General features: G+C 43.2%; 1 protein-coding gene across 4 annotated transcripts in view; it reads left to right on the plus strand.

Annotated features, from left to right (window-relative positions):
* SPECC1 (sperm antigen with calponin homology and coiled-coil domains 1) overlaps positions 1-23,289 on the plus strand; it is a 502,835-nt gene that overhangs the window by 362,042 nt on the left and 117,504 nt on the right. For all 4 annotated transcript variants that reach the window (XM_040338598.1, XM_040338595.1, XM_040338594.1 and 1 more), the window contains 3 exons: positions 7,825-7,970; positions 12,253-12,353; positions 22,307-22,373. In XM_040338598.1, the coding sequence (XP_040194532.1) occupies positions 7,825-7,970; positions 12,253-12,353; positions 22,307-22,373 (314 nt within the window). The remainder of the gene's footprint in view (positions 1-7,824; positions 7,971-12,252; positions 12,354-22,306; positions 22,374-23,289) is intronic.

Here is a 23,289-nt window from a genome sequence, read left to right on the forward strand (position 1 = left end):
ATGACATTAAAAAAAAAGTATCGGTACTTGTACTCGGTCTTAAAGTGGTATCGGGACAACCCTAGCTATAGATAATGAATCTATCTGGTAGCCTTTTGCACACAAGTCTTGTATAAATTTGATCAACCTGGATGGAAATATTTATTTAAGTCTACAGTATCCCCCTCTGAGTACAGAAGTGATTCTGCTTTCACAGTCATACAGCAAACACAGTAGCATATTGTTTCTCAACCCATTGTAGGTATTTGATTTATTTTCCAAGTAACCCCACTATATGTTAAATTATCACAAGTTGACTGATACGTGTGCCTTTGTTAATAATGCCCCCAACTGTGTATGAAGGTTTTCCAATTAATCCCTTTATTTGAAAATTATTATTTTCTGAAAATCTATGCTATTTTATTAAATGGAGAGTAACCATAGTCATAGTAGGCAACACAGCTGCTACAGAGCCCAGGGATTGAGAAGGGCCCTACTAGAATTTTTTTTGAGGCAACTAAACCTAGGCATTAAGGTGACTTGGGAGCCAGAAATGTCAGTGTGGCAGCCAGAGAAAATCAAGCCTTGGCCACTGGCTGGTGGTTTTCTAAATGCCCCCCCCCCCCCCCCGACAATTTCTGACTCCCAAGTCGCCTTCATGCCAAGCCTTTGTAAATGCATTTCTATTTTTCAATAAATTGACATTTGTTTTTAACACTACACTGTGGGGTTGCATTGTTTCTTTTGTGCTCTTCTCTGGGATCCTCTGTCCACAATACTTATCCATAATAATACAATGACTATGCGGATACCTCTACTATACTCTAATATATTTAGGCATATTTTGTTACAATTAATAATACTAATGTCTAAATTGGCACTGCCTGATGCCACAGAGGAAGGTTGCTGTGGAAGCAGCAACATTTTTCTACAGGGGTCTTAAAATGCTTTAACAAGTGCTAAATGTCGCCCACGCCTCCAGGAGTACACAGGGTGAGAAACTTTGTGCTAAACAGGGCATATCTCTGAGGTTGGTGTTCAAATGACTTTTCCACAGTCCTTCAATAATGTGAATGCTTTCTAATAAATTAAAGTGGAATTCTGGCTAAGGCCATTTTACTTTTTGATGATAAAAGTTTAGATAATGAGGGGAAGGGGAAGTTCCTATTGGAAAAATTTCCCCTTACTGAAAACCATTGGTCTCTTGGTGCAGTTGTTGTTGGTGCACTGTCAAAAGCATAGAATTTTAAGGGTCCAAATAGGCTTTATATCGTAGTTTTGCAATTGCTTTTATCCTAGAAGAAATGTGTAACTTTAGTGTGCCATGGAGAACCTTTTATGGAAGAGAATTGATTTCTTACCTATAAAGTGGAACCTCGGTTTAGGAGTAACATGGTTTGAGAGCGTTTTCATTTGCAAGCAACTTTTTTTTTTTTTTATTCTGACTTAGTTCGCAAGTGTTGACTCGCAAGATGAGCAGAATTCAAGCTAAATAGGCCTGCAGTACCTCATTTGGCCTGAGGTGTGGGGGCGCATGAGCTGAGCAGAGCTGAAAATAGGCCTGAGGTACGGGGGCGCAGGAGCCAAACATTGTCCTGCTGTACCTCATTTGACCTGAGGTACGGGGGCGCAGAAGCCAAGCCAAAGTGTCCTTTGGCCTTTTGGCCCATTTTCGCTCTCTGGCACCCACACCTCTGGCGACATTCGGTATTGCATCCCATTTAAGTCAATGCGAAAAAAATAATTTTCTTTTTCATTGACTTCAATGGGAAAACTCAGTTTGATATACGAGTACTTTGGATTACCAGCATACTCCTGGAACGGATTATGCTCGTAATCCGAGGTTCAACTGTGCCTGTAACTAGGCATGCACATTGTACATATACTCAGTGAAAGTTTTATGGATTGGAAATCCTTTGAGGCCTTAAGCACACGATCGGGCTTTCATGCAACTTTTCTGTGGATTTTGGTCCAAAGGGCGTTGGCCGTGAACTTGGTATGCATACACACGGCCCAACATTTTCAGCCAACCTTCACCAAACCACATGTTTTTTTAGCTCTTTACCGCCACCCTTTGGGCAACTTCTGCTATTGTTGTCTGATGTTTAGCATTAGTTCAGAGAATGCGAGTTTGTACTTTGGATTTTAGTTGGACAGACTTGTGTACACACGTTCGGATAAACTGACGTAACAGATTTATTGCCTGACAATTGGTAAGCATGAACAGCCAACTTTTGTTGTCGTTAATTCAGCCAACAATTGTCTGATGGAGCATACATACGGTCGGATTATCCGACATGACGCGTCCATCAGACAATTATGGCCATAAAGTTAGATCGTGTGTACGGGCCTCAACACTTACCGTTAATTATTGAACATTGAAACAAATGCCCTTTACACTGATGGTTCAGTAGGGTGCATTTATACTTTTCATATTGGTGGACAGTTACTAGCTATTATTTATGCGTTTGTTCATTTTTTTTACAGTGGGCAATAAAGATACTGTTCTTAAAGATACAGCATACAGTTTATTATGGTATAATATTTGGTAGACACTTAAACAGTAGTTTGGTCTTCTGTAGACATTAAACAGGGCTGGCTTGTTTTCATACCATAACTAGAGACAGTATAATCCCTGAGGGTCATCTCCTCTACAATAATGTACCTCTGTGAGCATTATTGAGTCCAGATGGGTGATCTTGGTCCACATAATATTTCAAAAGCTGAGAAGACCAACAGGGAACAGAACTGTAACACTCCCCCACCCCAAACATCTATCTGGTATGATGACAACATAGGTTCTTTGTCTTTTATTACTCTGGTGGTAGCCCCTGGGTATGGCCTGGGTTCAGAGGAGGGGAGGGAGTTGACTGGAGAGGAAATGCTGTGGGAGACTGTTCTGGTCTTTTTAATTTTGTAAAAATCTTTTGTATAACTGGTTCTACTTTGAGCCATTGAGGCATTCAAATGCCACATGGGCTGTGCCTCAATGAAAAATGTGTCGGACAAATATAGCATGACAATGTTTTAAGTGTTGCAGTATACAGTATCTGTATACAGTATCAGTATACAGTATCTGACAAAAATGAGTACACCCCTCACATTTTTGTAAATACTTTATTATATCTTTTTTTTTTTTCTTCAATAACAGTTTTATTTAGAATTTTTTGTTTTTATACAGTTATGCATGTAATACATTACACGTGTACAGCGATCAATAAGGTTGCAACCTTCGCAGTCAACATTATTATATCTTTTCACGTGACAACACTGAAGAAATTATACTTTGCTACAATGTAAAGTAGTGAGTGTACAACTTGTATAACAGTGTCAATTTTCTGCCCCCACAAGATAACTCGACACACAGCCATTAATGTCTAAACCGCAGGCAACAAAAAAAAAGTGAGTACACCCCTAAATGAAATGTGGCCAAATTGGGCCCGAAGTGTCAATATTTTGTGTAGCCATCATTCTTTTCCAGCACTGCCTTAACCCACTTGGGCATGGGGTTCACCAGAGCTTCACAGGTTGCCAATAACAACAAAACCTGGGGAATGCCCAGGGAAAAACCAAGCCTCCTTACCGACCAGCCTGCAGAACAACCCATTAACCTGTCTAACAGTATGCGTTAAAAACAGGGGTTTTGTCCGCATGCATTTGCAAATGCATGCGTGAGCCACAGAGCCGCGCCAAGGCACCCTGTAATCTGTGGTCCTAACACTAAACAATGAGCATCCCCACAGTGGAGGCACATGCATTCTAATGGATAGATAAGGGCAGGTGGACTGGAGCCACCCCTCCTTAAAGGTACAGGAGCACACCAAACACCCAGCGTATAGCACAATGGCTGCAAAGGTGTTGGTGCACTGCTGGACCAATATAAGCACCACAGGTGAAACATAAACGTGTCCACCACCCCCATGTATAGCTGGCAATCGCAGCAAGTGGCATTGGAAGGCTAAAGCAGATAACAAAACCTGGGGAATGCCCAGGAAAAAACCAAGCCTCCTTACCGACCAGCCTGCAGAAGAATCAATTAACCTGTCTAACAGTATGCGTTAAAAACAGGGGTTTTGTCCGCACGCATTTGCAAACGCATGCGTGAGCCACAGAGCCGCCAAGGCACCCTGTAATCTGTGGTCCTAACAGATTGCCACTGGAGTCCGCTTCCACTCCTCCATGACAACATCATGGAGCTGGTGGATGTTAATGACCTTGCTCTCCTCCACTTCCGGTAGAGGATGCCCCACAGATGCTCAATACGGTTTAGGTCTCAAGACATGCTTGGCCAGTCCATCAACTTTACCCTCAGCTTCTTTAGCAAGACTGTGGTCATCTTGGAGATGTGTTTGGGTTGTTATGTTGGTATACTGCCCTGAAGCCCAGTCTTCGAAGAGAGGGGGGATCATGCTGTACTTCAGTATGTTACAGTACACATTGGCATTCTTAGTTCCCTCAATGAACTGTAGCTTCCCAGTGCTGGCAGCACTCATGCAGCCCCAGACCACGACACTCCCACCACCATGCTTGACTGTAGCCAAGACACGCTTGTCTTTGTACTCCTCACCTGGTTGCACGTCCAAGACAACCACTGCCTTGCTAAAGAAGCTGAGGGTAAAGGTGATGGACTGGCCAAGCATGTCTCCAGACCTAAACCCTATTGAGTATCTGTGGGGCATCCTCTACCGGAAGTCGAAGGGGGCGCAAGGTCTCTAACATCCACCAGCTCCGTGATGTTGTCATGGAGGAGTGGAAGAGGACTCCAGTCGTGTGAAGCTCTGGTGAACTCCATGCCCAAGAGGGTTAAGGCAGTGCTGGAAAAGAATGATGGCCACACATATTGACACTTTGGGGCAATTTGAACATTTTCACTCTAGGGGTGTACTCACTTTTGTTGCCTGAGGTTTGGAAATTAATGGCTGTGTATTGAGTTATTTTTAGGGGACAGCAAATGTAAACTGCTACAATGTAAAGTAGTGAGTGTACAGCTTGTATAACAAAGTGTAATTTCTTCTGTATTGTCGCATGACAAGATATATTAAAATATTTACAAAAATGTGAGGGGTGTACTTTTGTGAGATACTGTTTATTTTACTGCATATTTCTATTGGGTTGTTTACCCAACTGGGACCTGTCCGATTTTGTACAGTAATATTCAATAACACAAGCATTTTTTTCAGATTTTACTAGTGGAAATGTTTTGATATTGTAGTGGAGTATTTCAGTAACACTTTGCTCTAATTAGTCACTGAAAGCTCCATATAGTTGGCCGTATTATTTTCCATGCAGACAAATGACGGACAGGAAATAGTCTCAATTCTCCAAAGACTTTCTCCTCTGATTCTAATTTACTATTCTCTCGTCACATGGGCGATGCTTGCAAATGGAAAACAAGACATTTTCTTGTGACGTTTGATGTTTCCATATACATCAATTTCCATTTTTATGAGGCTTTTTTTTTTTTATAGCTATCTTGCTCACTCAATTGCTTAATGTTTAAATTTGACTAATGGAAAGCTACAAAAATATCACATGTTGTATTTCCATGCTAGTCATTGGTTCCCGTGTTGTAGCCTCACCCTGACCTATTCTGCCCCCACTGCTAAAAAGCTGCTAGTTAATAGCTTACAGTACTTTGGACATGAACAATATCTGTTCTCTGCTGACGTATAGATGAAGTTCGTTTTGCATAGAGTGGCCCCGATCCACGTCTTCTGGGGTCCCTCGTCGGCTTTCTCTGGTCCTCCCCGCAAGTACTGACCACAGTATGCGTTCGCTTCTGCTTCTGCGTGCTTCTGCGTGCGAGCTCGTCGGGACGGGGCACTTTAAAAATTGTTTTGTTTTCTTATTTATTTTTATTTATTTTAGAAATTTTTACACTAAAAAAAAAAAAATGGATCACTTTTATTCCTATTACAAGGAATGTAAACATCCCTTGTAATAGAAAAAAGCATGACAGGTCCTCCTAAATATGAGATCTGGGGTCAAAAAGACCTCATATTTAGACTAAAATGCATTTGAAAAAATGACAACAAGAAAATATTGCTTTAAGAAGCATGGGCGGAAGTGATGTTTTGACGTCGCTTCCGCCCTGCTATGCTATGGGGATGGGAGGGGGCCATCTTGCCCTCAGCAGGAGAGAGGACCCGGGAGAGCGGCGGGAGGGGGGGGGCCTCTACTGCCGCCGATAACGGTGATGTCGCGGCGAATCCGCCACGGAGACCACGGTTATTGTTGAAAGGACCGCTCACTGAAAAGATGGATATCTCGGTTGTGGCAGCAACTGCTGCCGTTAACGAGATATCCATCTTTAAAAAAATGACATATATATACAGTGAGTGGTCCTTAAATGGTTAAATCGGTGTTCCGCCCAAAAAAATAACTTAAAAGCCAGCAGCTACACATACTGCAGCTTCTGGCTTTTAATAATAGGACACTTACCTGTCCTGGAGTCCAGCGATGTCGGCACCAGCAGCTGATGTTTGCATCAGCTGTCGGGTGCTGCCACTGCCATTGCGGATAAGGGTTCCCAGCAGTGTAGCTTTTCTGCTTCACGCCGGGAACTCTACTGCGCATGCGCAAGGCCCGCTCATCTCTCCTACTGGCCCGGGGGAGGAGGGAGCCCCAGCCGTGGCTGAGGCTCCTGAAAGTGGGAAAGGATACCTGTCAAAGACAAATATCCTGTCCCTCCTCTTCCCCTGAAATGTGCCAATTGTGGCACCAGAGGGGGGGGAATCAGATAAGCGGAAGTTCCACTTTAAGGTGGAAATCCAATTTGTCTGAATTCCCAATTAACACTAGACACCTTAAACTTGTAATAAGCACTGGACCGTGTGTGGACTAAATGTAAGGCTTTGTTACACGCTTGCACAATATCCCACCCGACAAAGTGAAATCTGATTGCTGTGCGTTGCTGCACTTAGCTAATCATCATTGCTCATTAAAATTGCCTTTTAAACCATAACTGTATTGTTTGTTTCCTTTTTCAGACATTAGCCCGTGGTTCTACTGTTTCATTCTAGCTTCATGGTTTACAATCTAACTACTCTCATAGGATTGCGTGTGTTCTGCTTGATCTTTCTTAATGTAATCTATATTTTTATGCATATGGGTGCTTTTTACTGTGCATCATTCGTTTCTCAACCACCCATTTTGTATCAGCATGTAAATTGGATGTTTCAGAAGTCATATATGGAACAGCAATAGAGACCAGCGAGGCAAGTTAGACAGACCGATATCTACCTTTTGTCAAATTCATGAGCTTTCAGATTAAAGACGCAGAGAAACCCACCCATGACTGTCCTGGGTTTGCATACTCATGTTTTTCTAACATTCACTCATCCCTATAAAGCACTCACACTCTTAGTTCTTCAATTCCCTTTTTAAAATTGTTGTCTTGCTTCCATTTTTATATAATTTGATAACTTTTTAGAGAAAACCATGGGGGCAAGATGGTCTCTCAGTTCATCTAGCACGTACATATTCCAATTTTGTCACTTTGGGGGTCTAAACTTCTGTATCAGTATGTTTACTAATAAATACATTTTTGTTGAGAGACCATTATCACAGGAACAAGTGTCCCCATTGGAAGATTCCCTTCTATTCCTGTTCAAGTGACAACTACAAATTTTGTGATTATCTTCCCCTTTATTCCCAGGGACAGTCATGGTCGGGACAATTAGAGGGAGTAAATTTCCCCAACGGAAGGACAGACAACAATAAAATCCTGACAGTGGTTCTTTCCCTTCACCACTCTATCCAAATCTGAAAAAATAACAAATTTAGCCTTTAGTTATACTTGAATGTATGCATGTTTTGTTTTTGACCAAGTCTGTCATTTCACAGGAAGGTATTGCTTGAAGATAATCCAGTAGATGGGGATGATTCAATCCGATGGCAGGGAATTGGGATCAACCAAGTATCAAACTCTTCTAGCGACCTTTCAGCTACAGTGAAATCTTTAATCAAATCGTTTGACACGGGTCCCCAAGGTAAGAGTTGTCTAATGCACAAATCACTTAACTTCCCTTAGAAAGTGTTTCAATATTTGCAAACCGTAGAAAACACTGCGAACAATTGCCTTGGAAATAAACTTCTTTCCTCCTGTTTGAGCTTGGGTAGTTGTGGCAGATTTGCAGAAATTCTAAAGTGACAAATGTTTTTTTTGTTTTTGTTATCCTAAGCTTAGATATGAGACAGCTGCATTGAGTGGAATGGTGGGTGCACAGTCCAAAATGTGTTGTCATTATGGGTTCTGTTGACTGTCTTGGATCTATTTACAGTGCCAAGAAAAAATATGGGAACCCCCTGGGATTCACTGTTTTTCTGCAGCAATTTGATCTGATCCTCATCTAACAATTGACAGACACAATAATATTAGGCTGTTCTAATTTCCCATGTCTCTATTATATAAACCTATTAAACTTTCACAGTGCTCGCGTTAATAGCTGGTCAAACCACTTCCTTTAGCAGCAGTGATTTCAAGCAAGAGCTTTTGGTAGCTCTGGATCAGACCTGCACAATGTTCAGGAGGAATTTTTGCCCAATTCCTTTTTACAGAACTACTTCAGCTCAGACATTTGTAAGATGCCTGGTGTGAATGGCTCTCTTGAGGTCTTTCCTCAGCATTTCTATGGGGTTTAGTTCTGGACTCTGACTTGGCCACTGCAAAAAGCTGCAAAAAGCTAATTTTATTTTTCTGAAGCCAGCCTGTAGTGGATTTGCTTTGATGTTTAGGATCATTGTCCAGCTGCATAACCCAACTTCCACTAAGTTTCAGCTGATGGACAGCCACCCTGATATACTATAGGTTATTTTGGTAAACTTGAGAATTCATTTTTCCCTTGATGGCAACAAGTACTCCAGGCCCTGAGGCAGCGAAGCAAGCCCAAATCGAGATGTTATCTCCACCATACTTAACCACGAGGATGATTTGATTTTGGTAAGCTGTGTCCTTTTTGCGCCATACTACTTTGCCTCGCCCCTCAACACACCAAACGGACGGTATCATGTGGAGTCCCTCAGGGATCCCCTTTATCGCCGGTTCTGTTCAATATTTATCTCCGCCCTCTTTTTGAAATCATCAGTAACCAGAAGTTACGTTACCACTCTTATGCAGATGATGCACAATAGTATGTTCGCAAATGCAACAAGACTAGAGAAATGCCTTTCTTTAATAGAAAACTGGATGACAAAGAGTTATCTTAAACTCAACGGTTCAAAAACAGAACTTCTCCTGTTTCATGCCAACTGGAAAAATCATCCCGCAACAACATGGACACCCCCGCCCATTCTGGGAAAAACTATCGCCCCTAGCACCAAAGTCAAAAGTCTCTGAGTCATTTTTGACACCTTCATGACAATGGATGCACAAATAGGGTCCGTAGTCAGCGGATCGCACCATCTGCTGCGCCTACTACGTAGACTCACGCCCTTTTTTCCGAAAGAAGACGTTGCAGTCGTGGTAGGAACAATTATCAATTCCAGACTGGACTATCCAAATTCCCTCTATCTCGGACTCCCCAAATACCAAATCGCTCGGCTGCAAGTCGTTCAAAATACGGCCGCCCGATTAGTGACCGGCAAAAAACCATGGGAATCAATCTCACCTTCGCTGAGATCCCTTCATTGGCTGCCAGTAAAAGAGAGAATCACTTTATGCCTAATGCATAAGTGCATTCATGGAAATGCCCCCCAATATCAATGCGAAAAAATAAAAGCCCACAACCCCAATCGTATTCTACGATCCACCAATCAAAACCTTGTCCAGATACCCAAAGCCAGATACAAGTCCAAAGGAGATCGAAGGTTTGCAGTCCAGGGACCTTGACTGTGGAATGCTCTTCCAACCACCACTCGATTGGAGCTGGAACACTTGGCCTTCAGGAGAAGGATTAAAACCCACCTCTTCTGAGGTCAAAGTGGTTTCACTCGCGGAATGGATACAGCGCCCAGAGGCGATTCAGTTTGCATGTGTTGCGCTATATAAGTTTCTCACTCACTAATCCCTGAACATGTCAACTGTTTTACCAGTCCACATAACATTTTACCAGTAGCATTGCAGTTTACCAAGGTACTGTTCGGCAATCTTCAGACACATCAATGATTTTTTGGAGAGCAGTAGCTTTTTACATGATATTCTGGCATTAATCTGGCCTGTTCAAAGACTTCAGTATATGTAGACTCATGAATAAGGATATTTGTCAGTTCCAGTGTTGTGGGTACTTGTGGGTTATTCTTTACTTCATTTAGGATTCTGCTTTGTGCCTTGGAAGTCATCTTGGCTGGGTGCCCACTTCTAGGAAGAGTAGGCACAGTACTAAACTGTCTCCATTTATTTAGACAATTTGTCTAAATGTTAACTGATGGCTGCCAAAACACTTTGTATCCCTGTCCAGCCTTATGCAGTTCAACTACTCTTGATCATACTCTGTTTCCATAGAAAGCTCTTTTTTTGCAAGGCATGGTTCATATCAGCTGATGCTTCATATGAACAGCAATCTTAAAATGTTTGAGTGTCTTTTATCAATTGGAGTAGCTCTACATCACACCTTCAGACTAATTTCAATAATTGTACTCCAAACTACTGTCCCCAAATAGCTTTCATTGAAGTAATTAGTCTATGGGTCACACTTTTTCCTCTAGCACTCTAGTTGGCTCTAGTTCACACCATGCAGTCAGTTTCCTGTCATCAGTGACTGGAGCAGGACTGCCCTATAGCAGTTTTACTGCTACAGGGCGACAGTTGTGCACAGGATCACATATATATATGTGTTCCTGCCGTTCCGGATAGGGGGCCACCGGGGGCTTGCTCCCGCTGTGATTACACACATCAAGAGCCAATCGGTGGGTACTGTGAACTCGATATCCACCGGCACCCACTGATCATCAGCCAGGAAAACATCTGCCTCTCTGACATGAGGGAAGGCATGGATCTTGCGTCTCTGCAAAGCAAGGACCTAGGATCCATGTCTTCCCCTAGTAACAGCACCTCCCACAGATTAGTAAAACACTTTATAGGTACACGGTTAACCCTTTGATCGCCCCGATGTTAACCCCTTCCCAGCCAGTGTCATTAGTACGGTGACAGTAACATATTTCTAGCACTGATCACTGTGTTGGTGTCACTGGTTGCCAGTGTCAGAATGTCAGCCGCAATATCGCAGTCCCGCTAAGTCGATGAACGCTGCCATTACTAGTAATAAATAATAATATACCATAGTTTGTACACACTATATCTTTTGCAAAAACCAATCAATATATGTTTGTTGTGATTTAAAAAATAAATAAAAATGTAGCAGAATACATGTTGGTCTAGATTGATGAAGAAATTTTAGATTTTTTTTAAAATGTATTGGATATGTTTTATAGCACAAAGTAAAACAATTAGGTAATTGAATACCACCAAAAGTAAGCTCAATTTGTGGGGGAAAAAAGGACATAAATTTAATTTAGGTAGTGTTGCATGACCATGCAATTGTCAGTTAAAGTAACTCAGTGCCGTATCACAAAAATGGCCTGGTCATGAGGTGGGGAAAATCTTCCAGAGGTCAAGTGGTTAATGGAACAAGCTGACGTTAGAATCTGGTTGCCATGCACAGCTGCTCCAGATTCTGTCTGCTCCAGTCTGAGTAAATCATCCCCTAAGGCCCGTTTCACATAGAGCGGATCCGTTTTGCCAAACTCTGCTAGCTCAGCGGGGAGATCGCTCTGTTGATCTCTGCTGAGCCAGCGGATGACAAGACCGTCCCTGCTCACTGTGCAGAGCCCTGCTGTTCTCTATGGGGAGATCGGATGAAAACTGACAGCGTGTCTGTTTTCATTCGATTTGGATGAATGGCGAATGTATCAATTTTGAGCGGATCTTGTTGGATCGGATGGCAGGCAGTTGTCAGCGGACACATCTCGGCTGATATCCACCTGTCCATAGATGTCAATGGGTGGCCCGCTCAGATTTGCCTGAAATGGACAGGTGGACCGATCGTATGAAAGGGGCCTTAGAGTCTCTGTGCCATGTGTATGTGGAACAGCATTTTTTTTGGTGTCCCATGGTCCCAGTCTTGTAATACACAGTTGCTTTACTGTTTTTTTTTTTTTTCAAAAAAATTAGCTCTAACACAAAAATATTATTAGACTATCCTATATGTCCAAATCTGTTTCTCATGTATCTCACTGCAATGCATTATTGAGGAGTGGAAAATGGACAGAACTGGTTTATTGTGTTTTTAGAGATCAGATTTAGCAAAAAATATGTTATTTGAATTCTCTTTACAGGTGGTGCGGGTCCCAACGTTCCTACTCAGTCCACCCCTCGCAGTCCTCTGAGTGGGATACCAGTGAGGACAACTCCGGCTCTTGCTGTATTGCCAATGCAGGTATACATGAAAGTACAAGCTGAAGTATTTATTACTAATTAACGCCACAGCTCTTTGCAGAAAGTCTATGCACCAACCTCTGTTTTGTGTAACCAGTGGGTTACTACACTGGAACAGTTTTTTAAATGCTCTAAGTTTTTTAAAATGTTTATTCAACCATATGCTTAAAGTGGATGTAAACCCACTCTCCTCCCTTCTAAACTACTGCCATAGTAGTTTAGAAAGGCACGTATATCCCTAATCTATAAGGATATACGTGCCTCCTGCATGTATCCTTACCTGTCTCCCCTCTGTCTGTTATAAGAACTGAAAAACTGCAGATTCTGTGGGTGGGCCTTTTGTCTGGAGCTCGGTGGTTGGAGTCGTGATGTCAGTAGACTCCCCGTCCTCCTCTACACTCCCCTTGTCAACATGCATTTTCTCTTATGTATTCCTTACACTAAATTCTGCTATGATCACCAACATCCAGTCAAAATCCAGAAAAGTAACCACATGACTTCAGAAAAAGAATGGGGGTAGGAAATAAAAAATAATGCCTGTCTCAGGCTAGTGCATGAGGTATGTAAATAACCTGTCATTCACAGCAAGGGGGAAGAATGGACAAAAGTTTTCCGTTTATCTCACTGAAAAAAGAAAAGAGGATTGCTCAGACCTGGATTAACTCTTTGTGGTAAGACTGGGCACAGATGATAGGAACTCTTATACACTACATTGTGACAGCAAAAAAATAAAATAAAAAAAGAATTAGTTTACATCCACTTTAAAGTAAACCCACCTTTCATTACTTTTTTACACAATCACATGTCCCTTCATGGATTACTGTGCCGTATGATGAGATCAGGTTTTAGATACAGTTTTGTTAGCTCTTCTAGTGGCTATCTTTAAAGCGGGGGTTCACCCGCACATAACACTTTTTTCCCTTAGCTTCATGCTCGTTTTGTTTAGGGGAATCGGCTAGTTGTTTTAAAATATGAGCAGTACTTACCGTTTACGAGATGCATCCTCTCCGCCACTTCCGGGTATGGGCTGCGGGACTGGGCGTTCCTATTTTGGTTGACAGTCTTCCGAGAGGCTTCTGACGGTCGCATCCATCGCGTCACGATTTTCCGAAAGAAGCCGAACGTCGGTGCGCAGGTGCAGTATAGAGCCGCACCGACGTTTGGCTTCTTTCGGCTACTAGTGACGCGATGGATGCGACCGTCGGAAGCCTCTCGGAAGACTGTCAATCAAGAAGGAACGCCCGCTCCCGAAGACCCATACCCGGAAGCGACGGAGAAGATGCATCTCGAAAATGGTAAGTACAGCTCATATTTTAAAACAACTAGCCGATTCCCCTAGACAAAACGAGCATCCATCTAAGGGGAAAAGATTAAAAAAAAACATCATTGGGTGAACTCCCGCTTTAAGTCTGTACAATTAACATCCTTGTGGAGTGGCTGTTGTGGTTAACATCAGGTGCATAAGTTACCCAGAGGGTATATGGTTCTCAGTCAAAGCCACTCTGTTCCTAATTTTTACTAAAATGAAAAAGCACAATTGTTACACTGCAAACCCACACCAAAGGAGTAGGGGTACTTCTCCATACTCCGGTCTGTCCGATTCCTGTGACTCCTGCACTGCTACAATACAGGAAGCAAGACATGTATGCCTGGGAAATAAATACTGAATTCAGAAAAAAGGTTTTATCTAGTTTTGAATAGAGTGGGTAAGGGTTAGAAACTTAATTTAGATTTCCTCTTACTTCCAGTCAGTACATAAAGGGAAGAGAAATCTCTCCAAGAGATTTATTTTTGGTAGAGTGAGGGGATAAAACTTCCCGCAATATTTTTTCTTTTTGCGGTTTGTGCCTTCTTGTCCTTTGACAATCGCTCCTCAGATTTCTTGTCTGAGGCCTCGTACACACGACCAGGTTTCTCGGCAAAAACCAGCAAGAAAACTGCTTCTTGCCGAGATTCCCGTTCGTGTGTACGAGGCATTCAGGTTTCCCGTCTGGAAATCTGGCCAGAATCTCGACGAGAAAAAAAAAAGAGAACCTGCTCTCTTTTTTTTTTTTCTCGTCGAGATTCTTGTCGGCCTGTTTCCCGACGAGAAGCGGTAGCTTCCACGGCATAGGTAGGATGAAGCAAGATGGCGGCGACGGCATCGAATTTGACGAGCGCATGCTCGTCGTACGCGATGACGTCACTGTGTTCTTTCCTTTCAAGAGCACTGCGGTTCTTTTAAAAAGGAAAGTCTGTACACTCTGGCGGCAAGAGTTTCTTGCCAAGAATCTCGTCAGGGAAAACAACGGGTTTTTCCTGATGAGATTCTTGGTCGTGTGTACGAGGCTTCAGTGTTAGAAGGACAGGAAATCTCCACAATGGGGTAACAGATAGAAGTAGAAACCTGCCAGATTTAAACTCTACCCACTCTATTCAATGCTAAGAAAAGTAAGCTGGAGTTGCGCTTTAGCTGGCCATTGATAGATTGAAACCAGGCTGGTTCGGCAGGGACCGACGGAATTTAGATCCATCTATGGGTAGGCTGATTGTACCCATGTTCATCAATCGACTTGGGTACAACCAGCCTGTTGGATTTTTGGCATTGTTTTCTGCCAGCCGGGAAGGCTCCCCCACCAGCAGAACACAATAGCACTGCGGGAGGCATGTCCTCATTAACACTGAATGTGTTGATGGAGAAATCAAGCGATTTTCATTCCTTCCACCCATGGTGGCCAGAAAGGAAATCAAATCATCTATGGGCTGCCTTTAACTAAAGCCCCATACACATGGGCCAAATGTTGCGAGGCAACAGCCAGTTCCAAAAAAAGCTGGCTGACATTCGGCCCGTGTGTATGTCGGTCTGTCTGACAGAAGCTGGTCATTCGGCCGCCTTCTGTCAGACATGCATGCTGGAAAATCAGCAGGGCATCGACTCCTAATCAGTGCTCTTAGCGGAGAGAACACTAATCGGAAAGTTCTGGTGGGGGGACCGCCACTTGTCGGAACACAACAGTTCTGCAGGGGAGATCACTGAACAAACTTTGCATGGTTAGTACAGTGGCTTAGACCGGAGCTGTCAGGTTATTTTTTTGTGCAACCCAGCGGGTGTACCCGGCTTTACCCTGTAATATGCAGGACACATGTAATCAATACAGGGGGGTCAGGTACAGAAATGTTAGTATGAGGAGCTGTGCTCTGTATCACTCAGAGCTTTAATCTTTTAATTCCCAAAGCTCACAATGGGTTTGGATAAACATTTGTATAAACAATAAAACTCTTTTCCATAAGACCCTGTAAGTTCAAACCAGCACTTAGGGTTGTCTGTTCTGAACATCCCCGAACTCGAAAAGTTAAAGTAATTGACCTGGGGATCTCCACATCCAATTATGTAGCAGAGACATAATAAAGTGAGAGTCTATGGATGAAATCCAGCCATTGAGTGAGCCTTCTGTTGGGAATTAAGAGTGGTGATGTCATGTTTTGGATGCCTAGCTGACAGATTCCTGCCTTGCAGGAGAGAGATTTGAAGACTATGCAAAACTGAATGGAGAACGGTTTATTCCAACTATGATTTGGTTGGTTAGCTTCATTTATAATGACCTTTTACATTCCCAAAAAGGAATTGATACACAGAGGCATCTGCATGTAATGTGCTGATATAGATGGAGCTCTCTTATTACAAACTTCTTTGAAATCTCCACTCCCAAAATTCCTGCAACATTGACTTTTGCTATGGAAGTCCATAGTGATCCTTCTCCTGCTTTCCAGTTTGCTCCTGCCATGCACTGACATCACTTTCTTGCCCCTCCCACCTTTACACCACTGGCACTTTGTTGGTGTTTGCGTTGCCGGTGCTTATTGACAGCCTAGTTCTTCCTTCATAATAAAACCTGTGTTTCCCAACAACTAAATCACATGTTTGGTATCACAGTGATTTGATGGACATTACACACACGCAAGTGAGAGAAATAGCGTTTAAAATAGCTAATAAGCCCTATCAATTTCATATCTATGGGGAAAGTTAAAAGGTGTATAAATACATTTTAAAATATAGTCAAAGGTTTGGTTGTAAGATATGATTGTCCACGGGCGTTGCTAGGATTGGGAAAGACCTGGGGCGTTATGTTGGGGGAAATTTTGCGTCTCATGTAGCATGCCATGGCAAATTGTGGGCATGGCCAAATTATTCCTAACAGATGGAGTCACTTAAAGAAAAGTTTGTTTATAGACAATCAAAGCCTACTTTTCTGTATACACTTCACATATATCCCATAGTCCTTGTTCCATAGTCCTTGTTCCTACAAAACACTCTTTATTACAATGTCAAAAATGCCAATCTTACGCATAAAAGTTAGGGCAAATAATGTTTTTTTATTTTTTTATATTTATTTATTTATTTATTAAATCAAAAGGTACACTTCAACAAATTTAACTTGACCAGGGGGACAAGTCATAAACCAAATATACAAATTTATTTTTATAAGGTATGGAGTTACGACATTAGGAAGGCACAGGGTAAATCTACAGGAGGACCTACAAATAGCTAGCAGGGGGTGTTGAATATTATGAGAAGAAAGGTCAAGGGATCATTAAAAAAAAATAGTGTATAACATGACATATATAGTGGTCAGAATGTGCAGGGTTCAGGTCTACTGCCCTCATTCCATTGGTGGTCAATTGGAGCTAAATTGTTTATTTACTTTACAAAAGCTGCAGTCTGCTTTGTCCTGGTTTCCGGGTCTTCTGAGCAATGTAGTGTTCAAACTATGAAGGCAGTATTGGGCTGGATATCCCTCTGGCTGGCTCTGCCTGAATACAACAGAGGAACCACTCTGTCAGTGAGATTGCCTTACTTTGTTTGATCTTGCTTAACCCCGGGGAACTTGGAAGGAGACTCAGGGAACATGCTCCTAGTGTCAAGATCTTATCGACACTTGTGTATGTATGTACAGAAATGTATGAAAAAGACACCAGGTGATTAGAAATATAGGGCCAGATCCACAAAAACCTGGCGTAACTTAAAAAATCCCATTTAAGTTACACTGCCTTAAAATTTCTACCTAAGTGCCCGATCCACAAAGCACTTATCTAGAAATTTCAGGCCGTGTAACTAAAATTCCGCCGGCGCAAGGCGTTCCTATTCAAATGGGGCGAGTCCCATTTAAATGAGGCACGCTCCCGCGCCGGCCGTACTGCGCATGCGCGAAGTTACGTTACGCCGAGTTTTGTGGATCGCGCCGGCTTAAAAAAGTTGCGTCGGGAAAAAAAAAAAAAAATGACAGCGTCGCTCGGCATGCATTCCTGAGGGAGAACTCCATGCCAATTTTCAAAGAAAAAACCGGCATGGGTTCACCCCCCAGGAGCATACCAGGCCCTTAGGTCTGGTATGGGTTGTAAGGAGACCCCCCTACGCCGAAAAATCGACGTAGGGGGTCCCCCTACAATCCATACCAGACCCGTATCCAAAGCACGCTACCCGGCTGGTCAGGAAAGGAGTGGGGACGAGCGAGCGCCCCCCCCCTCCTGAGCCGTGCCAGGCCGCATGCCCTCAACATGGGGGGGTTGGGTGCTCTGGGGCAGGGGGGCGCACTGCGGGCCCCCCCACCCCAGAGCACCCTGTCCCCATGTTGATGAGGACAGGACCTCTTCCCGACAACCCTTGCCGTTGGTTGTCGGGGTCTGCGGGCGGGGGCTTATCGGAATCTGGGAGTCCCCTCAAATAAGGGGGCCCCCAGATACCGGCCCCCCAACCTAAGTGAATGGATATGGGGTACATCGTACCCCTACCCATTCACCTGGAGGCAAAAAGTAAAAGTTAGTAAACACACAACACAAGGGTTTTTAAAATAATTTATTATTCTGCTCCGGAGGCCCCCCTGTCTTCTTTATTAGCTCTATTACCAGGGGGGGCTTCTTCTTCCACTCTCCGGGGGTCTTCTTCCACTCTCCGGGGGGGGTTTCTTCTTCCGCTCTCCGGGGGGGGCTTCTCCGCTCTCCAGGGGTCTTCTTCTATCTTCGGCGCTCTCCGCTGTTGACTCTGCGAACCCCGGTTCTTCTGCAGATGTCCGGTGCCTTCTTCTTCAGCGCTGGCTGCCTGCTATCTTTGTGTGTTAGCTCAATTAGTAACAGGCAGCCAGCGCAGTCTTCTGTGACGTCAGGTTCTTCTCTTCTGTTCTTCTCCCCTCTTCCGATGTTGACTCGTCGCCTCTTGTCACTGTAATGATGGAAGCGCGCCTTGCATCCCATTTATATAGGCATCACCGTCCCATCATGCTCCGGCAGGTACCCACGTGGTGGGTGCCTACCCACGTGCACCCACCATGTGGGTACCTGCCGGAGCATGATGGGAAGGTGATGCCTATATAAATGGGATGCAAGGCGCGCTTCCATCATTACAGTGACAAGAGGCGACGAGTCCACATCGGAAGAGGGGAGAAGAAGAACCTGACGTCACAGAAGACCGCGCTGGCTGCCTGTTACTAATTGAGCTAACACACAAAGATAGCAGGCAGCCAGCGCTGAAGAAGAAGGCACCGGACATCTGCAGAAGAACCGGGGTTCGCCGAGTCAACAGCGGAGAGCGGCGAAGATAGAAGAAGACCCCCGGAGAGCGGAGAAGCCCCCCCCGGAGAGCGGAAGAAGAAACCCCCCCCGGAGAGTGGAAGAAGACCCCCGGAGAGTGGAACTAGACCCCCGGAGAGTGGAAGAAGAAGCCCCCCCTGGTAATAGAGCTAATAAAGAAGACAGGGGGGGCCTCCGGAGCAGAATAATAAATTATTTTAAAAACCCTTGTGTTGTGTGTTTACTAACTTTTACTTTTTGCCTCCAGGTGAATGGGTAGGGGTACGATGTACCCCATATCCATTCACTTAGGGTGGGGGGCCGGTATCTGGGGGCCCCCTTATTTGAGGGGACTCCCAGATTCCGATAAGCCTCCGCCCGCAGACCCCGACAACCAACGGCAAGGGTTGTCGGGAAGAGGTCCTGTCCTCATCAACATGGGGACAGGGTGCTCTGGGGTGGGGGGGCCCGCAGTGCGCCCCCCTGCCCCAGAGCACCCAACCCCCCCCATGTTGAGGGCATGCGGCCTGGCACGGCTCAGGAGGGGGGGGGGGCGCTCGCTCGTCCCCACTCCTTTCCTGACCGGCCGGGTAGCGTGCTTTGGATACGGGTCTGGTATGGATTGTAGGGGGACCCCCTACGTCAATTTTTCGGCGTAGGGGGGTCTCCTTACAACCCATACCAGACCTAAGGGCCTGGTATGCTCCTGGGGGGAACCCATGCCGGTTTTGTTTTTACAAATTGCCGTGGAGTTCTCCCTCGGGAATGCATACCAAATGCCGTCGCTGGAATGGGCTTTTACATGGTGTTACTAGTTTACACTTTGTAACACCAGCCCTAGTTTTACACTTGCAAACTAAAACTTACGGCGAAAAAACGAAGCTGGAAAGCTTTGTGGATCGCCTTAAGTGCTAATTTGCATACTAGAAGCGGCATTTCGACTCGAAATGCCCCCAGCGGCGGATGCGGTACTGCATCCTAAGATTCGGCAGTGTAATTCAATTACACATGCCGGATCTTCTGCCTAACTTTGGAAAACTGCTTCTGTGGATCAGTTCCAAAGTTAGGACAAGGGATACGATGGAGTAACAGCAGTTACTCCGTCGTATCTCTTTTGTGGATCTGGCCCATAGTGTTGAGGTTTTTATTGAATGTTGTACAAAATGTTTCTTCAACTTCTCCAAGGATATGAATTGCCAAATTAAGTTGCTTAACAGCCTAAATGTTAACCTTAATCTGTACAGTAAATAGGTAACCTAAATGTTTAAAAAGTACCTATTCTTTAAAGAGCAGTTAGAACTTTTGCCAGGTACCCAATGACATATGCAGTGGTAGAAACCAATACCTATCGGCACCATGTTAGACAAAGACTCATGGTCCATTCACACCAGTATCGCACATTACCGTTGTCTGTTGGTGTGCAATGTGTTGTAATGACTCGTAGCACAGCACAAAGTGCTGTATCACCATTGTTCAATCATCATTTTGTGTTTAGCTAGAAGAAAACAAACAATTTGTTGCTTTGGGCAACATCACTACTTATCAAACAAGCAGTAACCAGCATTTAAAGTGTCAAAAGAGGTTTAGCAGTTTTGAAATTCTCTATGATTATTGGTCATTATTTTAGCTTCAGTCAAAAGGCAACATGCTCTCTCTTATTGGCCCAGTCAGGTATACATTTTCAGAAAGTCAGTGGTGCCAACACTGGCCAGCCATTCTACATTTATAATTTCCTTGAGGCCGCTGACTGTTTTTTATTGCTTTCTGTGTCGGCATAAGCAGGATTTCCCACCATATCCTGTCCAGAAGACACTTTTGGCTGGAGTTCCACTACAAGGACGAACAAAAGTGTTTAAGGAAATGTAAAGCTGGGTTAACTCAATCAAAAAGTCATTATTAAGGGAGAGCATTAGAAAATGTAATAAAGCATGTACCTATGCTTGCAGTGTATAGTATCATCTGTAAAAAGAAAGTCTAGTGGTGCTCTGGTCACATGACCTTGAATTTGCAGTGGCAGTGCACTTAACTGCAGACATCACTACAGACCCTGTTGATTTCCATACAGTGCAGGCCTGCTGCAGGTCATTTGCCCTAACATGCTGGTTTTGGGTCATGTGAGCTACAATTGGAGCGCTGTAGGGCATGCTTATAGTTGTTGGGTAACCTTATAGTCACATTATTGCTAATGCCAATTGGACCGTGTAAAGTAGATTCAACTTTACTTGATGGTTACCAGTTTAATGGTTTAAAAGTTGCTTACTGTTATTTTTAGGCTTCTTTTTTTGTGTGTCCTGTGTGCATGCTCTCTATCCTCCACTGATGTATCTCACCGCTATTGGTGTAGAGATGGCAGTCCTGCTATTTCTAGTCACATGTTCTGCTCTATGTGTATTACAATTCTCATAGATCTGAATGTGTCTGCACATAGAAGTGTGGTCCATCTCGGGGGAGAGTAGGAAGGGGTGGCTACATTCACATACACAAGGGGGCAAGGAGAACAAAAGTAGTCACCTTAGAACATGAAGTCTAAAAATAGTAGAGAAAAGCTTGCATTTGAGAGATGAAATGATGAGCGAGAGAGAGAAACAGAAGATACATTCTAGTTATATTTAGACACATTGCACTTATTGTAAAAAAAAAAGTGTGTTTAATGTCATTTTAAGGTTTTAATTTTCCTTGTTCTGATTTGAATTTGAAATCTACTTGGTTGCAATTGCCAGCACCTCCACTTTTCCACTACAGGGCATTACTTTTTTTTTTTTGCTGTCTGAGGAAGATTTATTCAGTTTAGGGTTATGTATTAAATTAGAATCTCTGCATAGAAAGAGCGTACTTTTTTTTTAAAAATGTATTTATGTTTTTATTTCACAAATTTTTATTAGGGTTTGAGTATTACAATCATAAAGGCAAGACTATGCAATAATCAAATGCACATCAGTCAAAACCAACAGATCGTAGATCACCTTGACCATTACATACAGTATAATGCAGAAGTATCAAACAAGTTGAGCAACTAAGCCAAACAAGCGTATTTCAAAAAGTGTGTCTTGGAGCCCATACAATGTTGCACCTTAACACAATTTAATGGGTAAGCAGACCGAACAAATGCAACAATAAAGTTTGGCATAAGTCTGCCGCATTAAACTTTATCATACCTTTATGCAAGAGTGATATGGGGGAGGGAGGGTCGGTGTGGGACTGAGTTGTGGGGGGGGTGCATAAGAGGGCCCAAGGGGTGGCGTTCAGAACTTCTCAAGTTGCAGGATAATGTGCATGCCACATAAGTGTGGACGCGATGATGCTGGTACTGGGTGTGGAGGGGGGGATTGGAAAAGTGACTTGTTTTGAACCCGGGAAGCGCACTACTTTTATTAAATACAGTTAACTAATATAACTCTTCTTTTCTCACAGCGACTCTCTGCTTCCAGCCCTTTGAAGCTCTCAAGTAAAGATTTGGAGAAGCAATTAGATTTTACAGGTAACGTTTCACCAATAAATGAGAGTGATTAGTAAACAGAGCAGGGAGCACTCTACATCTTACGCTAACTTGAATGCCGTCCAAATGACTGTTGGAATAACTGATCCTTTCTGTAGCTGTTAAGCCATGCGTGCCTTGGACACTGTCCAGCATCTATTTTTAAAGTTGGCTCAATAAGAGTAAAAATGAATGCAAAGGGTTTTGTTAAGTCCGGATGTGGCTATTTTAGGAGCACATTCATACATCTCAATAGAAATTATTGTCTATAGGCTGACGTGTCTTGTTTGAGAATTCCACATCTATATATCTTTACCAGGCTTCCTCTCCTGTGTGCTACTTTCTCTGGAATCTTTTCCGGGTCCCTGCACCTCCTCTAAACTCAGGATGACTATACTGGAGAAAAAGTTCCTTACATAAATCTGTACGTGTGATTTTAAGTGTATGAGAAAGAGGAAATGTGGGGGTAAACGTTTAATGAAATTCAATATATTATAATATTTATCCATTATAGGGACATTTTGTAATTTTAACATTTGTAGTATTTAATATTTGTAATCTACATATTTTAATTCCTGTCCTATGGAAACCTGCCATGTACATAAAGCTTATAATACTTTATTTATTTTTTGTTCTGTTGACATCTAATCCAATAATCAGTCAATTGGTAGTCTTATTGTTTTACAGCAGTAAGGTAAAATTGAAAAGTGTAACGCTAACCCTCAAAACATAAACAGAGAAACCCCAAAACTGGATGGATGTATCCACATAGACAAACTATTGTACATGTCTTGAAAAGAAGAATTGCCCATAGTGCAATACCATATAAAATACCTTTCTTTTAAATTAGGCAGGTACTAACATCAAGGACAACAGTATAAAGCATGTCACAAATGTTGATCAGACACCCTGGCATGCC

This window comes from Rana temporaria, chromosome 2, assembly GCF_905171775.1.
Source record: "Rana temporaria chromosome 2, aRanTem1.1, whole genome shotgun sequence".
NCBI classification, from domain to species: domain Eukaryota; kingdom Metazoa; phylum Chordata; class Amphibia; order Anura; family Ranidae; genus Rana; species Rana temporaria.